Below are 11,972 nucleotides of genomic sequence, written 5' to 3' on the forward strand. Positions count from 1 at the left end.
TCTCTGACTTCTATCCCACCAAGGCACCTCACATGGGAATGTTACTTGTATATTCCCCCCCAAACCCCCCTTTCTGGTCACATAGTCTCTGTTCCTTTAAGGTATAAAAATCCTGGACCCCCTTCTCTTTGAGGAGGTAGTTTTTACCTGCACCTGCCTCCCTGCCATTCAACTCAATAAATTTCTCTATTTTTAAAGATATTTATCGGAGCCCCATAGTTCTTTGAGAGAATACCTCGCCGAAACCAATAGTATCAAGTTCTCCCACAACACTCTGGTTGCTATAGAAACCAGTTTCAGGTCCAGTTCTTCGCTTCTTGGTTTCTCTCCCAAGAGGGACACAGCTGTTTGAATCCAAGCCATCCCCATTCCTGCTGCCCGCTGACTTCGCGATCAGCTGACAGTCGTTTGAAACAAGAAAGACGGGAATGTCTCAAGGACTTGGATGCTTGAGGATTTTTGACATTGCAACGAAAGTGTGGCGTCAGGAGAAAAAGGTTGTATTGTATCACTGAGTTTCAGAGGGACTGAGCCACCCTGTCCTCATCTTGTCCTAGTCCTTCATCCTGTCATCCCTCCCTCTTGCTCTTGCATGGCACCAACACCACTCAGTTCCTGTGCTTGGTTTATCATAGAACACCGCCTCTGTCCACCATGCATCTGTCCTTCGGGTTCTGGGGTTCTCGCGGCTGTGTTCCCACCCCCACCCCACCTGAGAGCTCTCCGGACCTCTCTGACTCCCCTAAGTCCCGGCTACCATCCCACCTTCTAAGGAACTTCCCTAACTCCTCTTAATTCCAGTCTTTTCTCGAATTCATTTCCTATGATCCTGTACATGACTGGCTTTCCCACTAGACTGTAAGCCCGTAGAGGGCAAGAATGGTCTTTTGTCTCTTTTTGTATTCCTGGCACTTAGCACCGTGCCTGGCACACAGTAGGCGCTTAACTGAATGATCTGATGAAAAAAGCCAGTAAAGGAGACAGAGAAGTAGGAGGAGAACCAGACAGGGTTGGATCTTTAAACTTGGAGAAGGGAGTACTATCCAGAACGGAGACCGCGAGAGGGTCCAACCTGGCCCAGCTGCGTCTGTCAGACACGCCCCCTCGTGGAGGGCCCCTCCTCCCCAGATCCAAGGTCACCGAGCCCAGTCCAAGCTCTGTTGGCTGACTACATGGATAACCAAACACATTGAAGGCCATGCGCATGCACACTGTCCCAAGTGACACATTGATTTGATTCTGCGCATGCGAGCTCTTAAAAAAAAAAAAACACCTAAATAAGCATGCGCAGAAGTGATTCGTAGCCCAGCCTGTGTCCATTTTTGATGTTGGCTGCTGACTGGGAGAATCCATGCTGAATGAAGGTATCGACCACACTGATTTGTCCGCAGACGGAGTCTTTTTGTCGCACAAACTACCTTTTCCCCAGTGATATTCTGTTTTATCATTCTTTAATAAATTATTCCTAGTCTAGATGCCATTCCTTTCCCTATGAGCTAACGGGCTCGATTCCTTCACTGCCCCCCCCCTCCATTGGCTATGGGTGCGCCCTTACGGATAGGAAGTGTTGCGCCCTTTTCGCGGCGCAGAAGGCGGAAAGGTTAGGGCTTTAGTGGACTATTATAAGTTCCTAACGCTTCGGCATTATTGTGCTCGAGCGAGGTTTCTAGGTAGGAGCTAGGCCCCTGGGTCCTCATCCTAACCCTGGCCCTCCCTCGCTTTGAAAGCCCTTGGGCTTCAGGCTCCTTTTGGTCGGACTGGCTTGAATAAATCGCCTGCTCTATGCGCGGAGGGGGGAGCCTCGGTGCCGAGTCTTGAAGGGAAGTGGAGATTTTGAAGATCTGAAGGCCATGAGGAGAGCAGGCCAGGCAAGAGGTCCAGCTTGGGCAGAGACAATTGAGTGAGATGGAATTAAGTGTGTAATTCTCATAGTAAAATACTTGGCTTACACCAGTATTTTCGGAGCAGTGGCACCCAGTTTTTTATCCTGACTAGGTATGGGGACGTGGAGGCTAATTTGTTGCTTTTATCCAAAAGTCCCGGAGAGAGCCAGGAAGGAAGGATTGATAACAAGGAACACCGAGGCCCCTGACTCAGTTACTTTTCTTTATCTCCGAGGACGTCAAAAGAATGTTCTTTGTCTATTTTTTGTTGTTGTTGTTGTTGTTCACTCCTTGAACTTATCTCACTTCACTGTACCTCAGACTTAGCAACATGATTCCGAGAATGGGAATCTAGGCGGATGGGAGGACAGGAAGTGGGAGAAGAGGATTTATGATTAGGTATTCCTTTGTATACTGGAGATCTTTGCTTAAGTCTTTGGCACTTGCCATTAGAACATTTCCCCATTTCATGAAAAGAATAATAAAACTGCTGCTTCCTTGCTCTGGCCTTCTGAATTTTTTTTTTTTTTTTTTTGTAAGTGGGGAATTCTCTAGCCGTCTTTATCTTATCCCACTCAACGTGGAGAAGGGACTTTGGGAGACTCCTGGAACTAATGCTATAGACTTGGGAGCTGCGGTTGTAGAAGCCCCATAGGGCCAAAGGAGTAACACTTGCGAATCTTGACATTTTTCTCTCCAGTTAACGTTGATCTTTCCTCCTCTTTAATGCATTCTCTATTTAGGCACCGGTCTCCTAATCACCAAATCCAGGGGCCTTTTCTCAATTTTCATCTTAACTTCTCTCTAACCTTTGACACTATTGACCACTTCTTCTCCTGGATAGTCTCTTCTCACTGGGTTTTTGAGACATTATCAACTTAATAATTGGGACAGGTAGGTGGCTCAGTGGATTGAGAGGAGGTCCTGGGTTCAAATGTAACCTCAAAGACTCTAGCTGTATGACCCTGGGCAAGTCACTTGATCCCCATTGCCTACCACTTAATGCTCTTCTGCTTTGGAGCTTGAGGCTTGTATCAATTTCAAGACCAATAGAAGGTAAGGTTTTTTTTTTTTAAAAAGTAACAACTATTAAGTAGCATTTGTATAGAATCTACTGTGTGCTAATAAGTGCTTTTCAGTTTCATTTAATCCTAAAACGATTCTGAGGTAGGGGTGATTGTGCCCATTTACAGATGAGGAAACTGAAGCAAGTGCTTTGATGAGGGTCACAAGCTAGGAAGAGTCTGAGGCAGGATTTGAACTCAGGAACATTAGGCTTCCTGACCCCAAGCAGGGTGCTCCACGCATCACTTAGCTGCCCAATGAGTCACCCACATTCCAAACCTAGGTGTCATCCTTTACTCCTTGTTCTCTCTGCCTCCTCCCATCTCCAATCTGTTGCCAAATCCTGGCATTTCTCATGTGCTCTTTGATGCTGTCACCACTTTGGCACAGACCTTCCCTTCATCCCTGGAATACTGCATTTGCCCATTTGTTGGTCTCCTTAACTGACATGTCTCCCCACTGCAGTCCAACCTTTTAAACTCTCAGATTGCTCTCCCCATGGCACCCACTCACCCATTCATCTCCAGTAACTCCTTATGGCATCCAAAATCCAAGAGGAGCTCCTGTCTAACTTTTAATACATTCCATAATCTGGCCCCCTCCTTACTTTCCAGCCTTCTTACAATCTGCTCCCCCAGGTATACTTTGATCCAGTGACTCTGGCTTCCTGGCTGTTCCCCTCAGAAGACATTCCATCTCCTGAAGCCATGCTTTCTAGCTGTCCCCAAATACTTGGAACTCTCTCCCTCCTGCCTTCCTTATGTCTTAGCTAAAATCTGATCCTTAAGACACCTTTCCCAGCCCTTCCTTATCTTAGTGCTTTTCCTCTGAAAGTATCTCAACTTTCCAGTATGTACCTTGTTTGTACACACAGCTATTAGGCTGTGAGCTTCCAGAGTAGGGACTTTTTTTTTGCCTTTGTTTCCTAGGGCTTAGCACATGTGGTTCTGGCACAAGGTAGGTGCTTAATAAATGTTTGTTGAAACCTGGTTTCTTACTCTCCTCTTAACATCCTCTGTGACTAATGGGTACTGGCCTTCTTGCTGTTTATAACACAAGACATTCCCTCTCCTGACTCTCGGTATTTTTTTTTAACCCTTACCTTCTAAATTAGAATTAATACTGTGTTTTGGTTCCAAGGCAGAAGAGTGGAAAAGGCTAGGCAATGGTGGTTAAATGACTTGCCCAGGGTCACACAGCTAGGAAGTGTCTGAGACCAGATTTGCATCTAGGATCTCTTATCTCTAGGCCTGGCACTCAATCCATTGAACTACCCAGCTGCCCCTCTGGGTATTTTTATGAGCTGCCTTTTAAACTTGCAATTCCCTTCCTTTCTCTACTCTCTGGCTTTCTTCAAGTCTCATCTAAAATCCCACCTTCTGCATTGCCTCTCCAGGTTCCCCTTAATGTTAATACATTTCTTCTGAAATGTTTTTTGATTAATCCTGTATATGGCTTATTTGTATGATTGATGTTTGTTCTAGTAGAATGTGAGTTCCTTGAAAGCAATGACTGTTTTGGCCTTCCTTAGCATTCCCAATGCCTAGCACAGTATATAGCACATAGTAGGCACTTATTACTTTTTGGTTTTGTTGACTTCAAGGTTCAGCACACTATCTTTGTGTCACCCAGGCCCAACAAAAAGGAGATTATCTAACAACCTCAAAGTATATTTGTGTTCTGGGAAGACTCCAAACCACAAGGGGTGCATAGAATCTAAAAGGGGAAGGGTTTACTATCTAGGATCTTGTCTGAGATCCAGGAATTTACTGGAATATCACTGCTGCTCCACTGGCATGGATGAGTTCACTTTCTTTGGAAGGGAGCTGCTACTTTTCTGGCTTTGTGGGCTCCTAGGAGTCCTTTGTGCTTTCTAAATTTTTTATTAGGTAAAACCAAATCTGTCCTCTACATGATGTGTTCATTTCTTGCTTTACATACTTGTATAAAAATTGGGCCCCATTTTGCCCACATTTGTGGAAGCTTAGACATGACCTATTTATAAGTGATATTTGGAAATTCTACCAAAGTAAACTCTGGGTGGAAGCAATAAGCCAAAGTGAAAATGATCTTTAAGGGTCAGTCCCAGTCTCTAGGGAGCTGGGGTCTGAATTACATCTATGTTTGAGAGGCAATGCTAGGTTATTCAATACCCTCAACTTAAAAAGGAGAAAGATGGAGCAGGGCCAAAGACAATTTGCTATATGAGATAGTGTGAGTGGTGAGAAAATATAGTAGGAAAACTCCCAGAATACATAAATTAAGGACAAGGAGATGGTTTTGACCTTTTGTTTCTACTTTTGTCTTATCCAGTAAAAAAAAGTGTAAATTCATGAGTTGGCAACTTTGAAGGCTCATCAGTCCATGACTCTGTGCTATATGTATGATAAACATATTGGCGCCATCTTCCTCTTCATTACAGCACATGGCACAACCTCAGAAGGCTCAAGATTAAGACTTAAGAACAAAGCCCATCTTTGTTACAAAACAAGTTCAGACAAGGGCCTCTTTTGGAGTCAGTTGATCTGACTGAAAGTAAATGGGAATGTTGTTAAAGATAAAAAAAAAAAAAAAAGCCTTTACTAAGATGGTGCCCTCTGTTCACAGTTAAGAGTGTTTGAAAAAAAGCAGATTGCCTGTTCAGTAGGCTGCCTGAGGTAGCCTAAAAATCCTTGATTCTGACCTTGAACTGCATGAAGAGTAGGTACGGTTTCTGGGAATAATGAAGGGACTTGCCTTTCTTTATACTCGGCCTCGGCTAGACACAGCTAGACACTAGTGTTCTGTTCTAGGCACCACAGTTAAAGAGCATTCATCAGCTGGCAGAATAGACAGCTAGGAATGGTGGGTCTTAAGACCATGTCTCAGGAGGATCCATTGGAAGAAATAGACATGTTTAACCTGGAGAGAGGGGGTGTGTGTGTGTGTGTGTGTGTGTGTGTGTGTGTGTGTGTGTGTGTGTGTGTGTGTGTGTGGTGGGGTGTTTGAGAGTTGTCTTCAAGTTTTTGAAGGGCTGTCTCATGGAGGAAAAATCAGACTTGTTTTGCTTGGCCCTAGAGGGCAGAACTAGGAACAATGAACAAAAGAACAAAGTTGAGGTTTGAGATAGGAAAATGTTTCTAACAATTAGAGCCTCCTCAAAGTGAAATGCACAGCTGCTTCCATCCCTGGAGGTCTTCAAGCAGCAGCCAGTCAGCCATTTGCCTCCTATGAGGTATGGAGATTCCTTTCTGAATAGAGATTGAATTAGGGACTGCTAAGCTCCCTTTTAATTTTAATATTCTAGGACTCTTCCTTTCCTCTACTTCACTCTGAAGGCTTCTGTGATCTCCCCTACAGGTGACTTCAGGATGCTTCTGCTTCCATCATTTCAATCCATTTGGCACTGGTTGGTCATGTGCAACTCAGTGAAGGGTATCTAAGCTATACTGGGCACTGGGATGGGAGGGAAGGGATTTTGGGAAAGGGGTAATTTAATATCTAGTTAGAGATGGGCAGAAACCTGGGATTCTCACTGGAGTCCAGATAAAGGGAAAATCACCCATCCAGGCCTGAATTTCAAAGAACAAAAATGGCACTCCTTCCAAGTAAGTGGTTTTTTGATCATATGCAAATGAATCTGGTAGAAAAGGACACTAAGTTTACAGTAACCATCTCTCCACTTTTCAGGTCTTAATTTGTCTGGATCTGGTCCTGAGAAGTGAGACAAGGCCTTTCCTGAACTGCTGTACCTTTTAATACACCAATCATAAGAAATCCAGATAAGGATAAATGGAGATGGGCAGCTTTCATCTAGTGTTTCCGGACTGTTCTCAGGGATTCATCAGGTATTCTAGGTGTTTCTGTCTACCTGTCAACTCTGCTTCTTCTGGAGGAAAGGTGTAGGTGTGATCAGCCTAGGGCAGTGATGGGCAAACTATGGCCCGAGGACCAGATGAGGCTCCCTGAAATGTTCTATCTGGCCATTTGACATTATTCCTAATCTGGCGAATACGAGTAGGATACAATACAATGATACTTGGAAAGAGTTGCCTTAGAAACAGACTGACAGATGAGCATTTCTTTTCCTTTGGCCTCCTCTTTAAAAAGTTTGCTCATCACTAGCCTAGAGGATTACTTGGAATGGCAGGTCAGGCAGTCACTGTGGAATCATAAACTCCTCTTTCCTTTTCCCTCATAATCTGTATTTATTGAGAGCTCATTTTGCATGCAGGCTCTAAGAGGTTCAAAAGAGAGGCAGTATAGTAGGGTATGCAGGGTGATCAGACCCAGGCCCCTGGACCTAGACCAGAGGTAATTTTCTAGTACAAGCATTTATAATTGCTGGTAAAGGTCTGAATCCAAAGCCTCTGACTACCAAGGATGCCTGCATGCCTTCCTTGCTAATCTCTGTGCTCTGCCTCATCTAGTCTCTCTAAGACTGAGGCATTCATTAAAAACTTTTCCCCCCTATGCTTACTTCTGGATGAGAATTCCAAAGCCACTTTACACCTGGGGTTCATCCAGAACTAGTCCATTGCCTCAACCATCTCCTTCAGCCTACCATTCTGCTTCCCCACACAAGAGTACAGCAGAGATGAAGAGTCAGTGGTGCAGGGAAGATCTGAGCCTTGTACTCTGGGAGGAATGAGGCAATGGTTAATGAATCCTTTTTGTAATAAAAGTAAAAGCTAGAATTTAAATAGCCCTTTAAGGTTTTCAGATAGCTTTACAAATATTATCTCATATGTACTGCATGAAAGCACTGGCATAACATATCAGATTATTTACTGCCTCAGGAAGGGAGCAAAGTGACAGAGGAAGAGAACTGAATCCAAAAATATCAGAAAACAATTGTCAAAAATTGTTTCTACATGTAACTGAAATAAATAAAGATGGCAGAAGAAAAAAAATACTATCTCATTTGATCCTCACAACAACCCTGTAAGGTAGATGTTATTATCCCCATTTTACAAATTAGGAAACTGAGGCAGATAATTGTGATTTGCTTGTGAGGGTCACACAAACAGAGGTTCGTATATATAAGCTCAGGTCTTCCTGAGTCTTATCAATAAACCCTATAGTTAGATCAGGGCTAGATCAGCCAAATTTATTTCTTGAAATTACCAAACCTGACTAGTACTGATGTGGGGCCAAGTGCTAGGCTTGCAGTTGGGAATTAACATGCTGAGTTCTGTGGCCTTTAATCTTTCTGAACATCAATTTCCTCATATGATTGATGAAGAAAATAATGTATATGGTGCCATTTCTCAGGACTGTATGTGAAAAAAGGGCTTTATAACTTTTGAACAGTTATGAACAACTGTCATTGTTCCAAGGCATGACTTACCTCCTTTTCCTCTACATTCTCCTCCTTCCCTTTCCCTTTTTCTCCTTAAAGCTTCCTTCTATTTTAAACCTTTCAAGTTGTCCCTCTTCACAGATACAGACACCAGCTTGCCAGAGATACTGAAAACCACCAGATTGCTGTCCCTGGCCACAGGCCTGCTGCTGAAATCAGCCAGGGTGACCTGGGCTTTGAAGTCACAAACACAAATATTTCCATTGTTTTCCTTCAGTTGGGGGGGTGGGAAAGACATCTTAATAATGATCATGGTACTAATAATGGTAGCTGACATTCATGGCCTCTTCTGTCTGTGCCCTGGGCCTCCTTTACCCTGAGCCATAGGGTTGGCATCCAGCTGAAATCAGGAGAGTGTCTGTCTGTAGTTATCACATTGACTGAAGTTCTGTGGAGCTTCTGCAAGACCACTCCTTAACCTGCAAAGTAATGACCATGGTCATAACTGGCAATTTGGGACATCATCCCCAACCTGAAAACTAGAGAATGCCATTTGGCATTCCTGTGCAAGAAAGAGACCAACCGTACCCTTTATTGCACTTCCAAGAGTCCCTCGGTTGCCAGATACAGGCACTCAGCGTGGAGGGTGGGGCTGTTTTTCTGCCAGGACAGTTGGTCCAGAAGTCATCTCGGTTGCCATGGTAGCATCATTGGATTCCCAGCTCCTCTCCTCAATAATTACTCTTCTGGATTTCTGCCGCAGAAAGAGAAATGACCTATTGGTGATTGCAGCTGTTCACTTCTACAAAAGTTTCATAAACTTCCAAAAGAAAAGGGGAATAGTGTAGGAAACACCCCAACTTTCTCGGCTTAGAATGTCTCCAGCTTTTCTCTGCTAATGATGGAAGCCCAGGCCAAACCCCAAGATCTACCCCTCAGCCTTCTTTGTTTCAGGCTCCTGCCTGAGTGTTCTTACCCATCTAATCAGGTCAACAGAGTGTGTGAAATAAGGATTATGTGTTATTCTTAATGTATTAGTATAGCAACAAAAACAATTTCAGATCAAAATCCCTTGGCAACCTCCATATAGAGATAGTATAAGTTAGAAGCCCAGTTTCTGGCATGGAGCCAGGGAGGACCTTTAGGCTAAGATGAGACAGAGATTTAGTTCTGTCTCCCCTTTTTAGCAATATTAATATCCTCAAATGAAGTACCCTTGTAACTCAAGTAATAAGAAGTAGATCCCTTTGGAAGGAGAAAATGATGAAATCCTCTTCCAGAGTGTTAGAAATAAACCCCTGTAGCTCTGAAGCCTGAACCCAAGGATAAGATCTTACGTAGTTTGCAAGCTTTTTCCTTTTTCCCTCTTCCCATAGACCCTCCCAGCTCTTACCCACACTGCTTGAAATAAGAACACCTTCCCCCCCACCCCATTTTGTCACTAATTACAAGCTTCAGTTTGGCCTGAAAGTGCCCCCTCCCCACAACTTATGATCCAGATTCTTCTTGAGTAAAGAATAATTCCCTTCCCCTGCTTTATCTGACTGACACCAGAATGTGGCATAAATTGTCCTGGATGGAAGTACATTGTAGAAGAAATGTTTGGACTCTGAACTTGAACTGTTCTTAAATTGTTCATTTGAAGGATATTCCTCAGGAAGCTAGGATGTGAGGCAGGATGATTGTTTCAAAGTAAGGTGAAACATTTTGTAATGGCCTTATATGCATTGTATTGGCTCTTCCCTTTAAAGTGGAAACGATTCTCTCTCCATGTGGGCACTTGTCTCTCCGAGAAGTGTCACCATCTGTTACTCTTTCTCATCCCGTTCCCCCACCCTTTCTCCCAGTTGCCTCTCCAATAAAACGGAAATTCTATCTAGGCTCTTTGCTGTTCATTAGAGTGATTCCGGGGGTGCATACCCATCCCCTCAGAACCCACTCCGCACAAGAAGAATCTACTTTAGGACTTTTCCCAGAGATGAGCTGCAGGCTGGACAGGCTTGGATGATCTATGAAGGGCCCGGGACACATACTCTGATTTTGAGTTATTATTCTCAGCTGTCAACATTCAGGAACCAGAGAGTCACGGACCTTTGCCTCCAATGAAAATAGGATAGTTTCCATGTAAATAAAAATCGCTTTTAGTATGAGACTATATATGCAAAACCTAACTTGTCGACCCAGAGTAGTCAAGTGTCATTGGGAAATCTGGGGTCTTTCCTGAGGTCTCTTCTCTAGCCTAGAAGGAGCCTGAGAAGAATCTAGGTCCAGAAAGAGAAATGAGGGACCAGAAAAGACTGTGTATGCAACTTCCAACTTTCTCTTGGGAGGAAAATATTACCTTCGCCTCAGGGAGGAGGCAGTTTGGGAGAGGAGTAGGTGATAGTGTTGACCCCCAGGAGAAATAAAAGGCCACAGATGCATGCGCAAATTTTAGTGATAAAAGTGAATTCAGTCAGAAGCAGATCCGGAAGAGGAACACGTGAAAATCCCTAGGGCCGTCTGCGGAAGGACCTGAGTAGGTGGGGGCGGGACGCTGCACCCTGTTCCGATTGGCCCCATGGACCTAGAGCCAGGATCAATCAGGGGATGGGAGGGATGGGACGGAAGAGGAGTCAAATTTCTGCTGTCTAGAAGGGCGAAGGTCCAGTATGGAGGCGGGACACAAGAGCCCCCGCCCCTCTCTGGAAGGCACGTGCTGTTCTCTACACGGATGATTGTTTTACACACTCCGAGAAGTGTCTTCGCTGTCAGTAACTTTAAGGAATTGAGCAGCAGAGCCAGCGTCGTCCAGAGCCCGCGAGACACACTGAACAATCTGCGCATGCGGCGCTAGGGGGCCAAATTAGCGCATGCTCGCTGGTGCTGCGTGGCCTCGCTCGAAGCCATCTTTGATGGGGGCACCACCGTGGTGCCCGAACATTCCCGGGATAGATTAAGGTCGGTCCACGAGCATCTATAGAGCCTTTATTGAGTGTCACGCCCTTTACTAAGTGCAACACAAATAAAGAAAGGCCAGCGCAATCTGATCCCCTGTGGATCTTAAAGGGATCTGACGAGGAGCAGCCCAGCGGACGGGCAGGTCGGAAAAGTTAACGGCCTACCTGCTTAGATACCCCTCCCCCTCCCGGCAGGAAGTGACACGGAAGCTCCCGGCGGGCTGTTCGGTGGCGGGAAACGAGAGCCTCTCCGCCCAGGGGGTGTACCGAGACTTCAGAGCTGGTTCCCGGAGTCAGCGGTGGCCACTCTTCGCCCCGTTGTGCAGTAGCCCTCCAGCCGTCCGTCTCCTCCTGTGTACGTCCCCCAGCTACCCCGGGTTCCTACAGCCCCACGTACGGGGGCCCGTGCGTGACCCGCTTTATCACAGGGAGTCCGAGGCCCCGGCGGCCGCGCTCCTCCAGACTGACCTCGCTGCACGTCCTTCTCTCAGCCAGGTCCGTGAAACGGCCATGCAGGCCTTCCTCAAAGGCCCGGCCTCCATCAGTACCAAGCCGCCACCCACGAAGGACCGAGGCCCCTCGGCCCCCGCGGGCGGCAGCGCAGAGAGCCGCCGCGCCAAGCCCGTGCCGTGGGTGGAGAAATAGTAAGAGCCACATTCCCCCCCTCCCCCCTCCCCCCCGCGAACCGGCACCCCTCCCTACTGCCCCTGCTGACCTAGGGGCGGAGTGATGGTTTTATCTTTTAAACTCTTCCCATCCATCTTAGAATATATTCTGAATTTTCTTTTTGAGGCAGAAGAGCAT

General features: G+C 45.6%; 1 protein-coding gene across 1 annotated transcript in view; it reads left to right on the plus strand.

Moving 5' to 3' along the window:
- Positions 1-11,406: 11,406 nt before the first annotated feature.
- RFC4 (replication factor C subunit 4) overlaps positions 11,407-11,972 on the plus strand; it is an 18,042-nt gene continuing 17,476 nt past the window's right edge. Inside the window, exon 1 of the mRNA XM_044670961.1 lies at positions 11,407-11,812. Within this exon, the coding sequence (XP_044526896.1) occupies positions 11,679-11,812 (134 nt within the window). The 5' untranslated portion in view covers positions 11,407-11,678. The remainder of the gene's footprint in view (positions 11,813-11,972) is intronic.

The sequence above is a fragment of the Gracilinanus agilis genome, chromosome 3 (assembly GCF_016433145.1).
Source record: "Gracilinanus agilis isolate LMUSP501 chromosome 3, AgileGrace, whole genome shotgun sequence".
In the NCBI taxonomy this organism is placed as follows: domain Eukaryota; kingdom Metazoa; phylum Chordata; class Mammalia; order Didelphimorphia; family Didelphidae; genus Gracilinanus; species Gracilinanus agilis.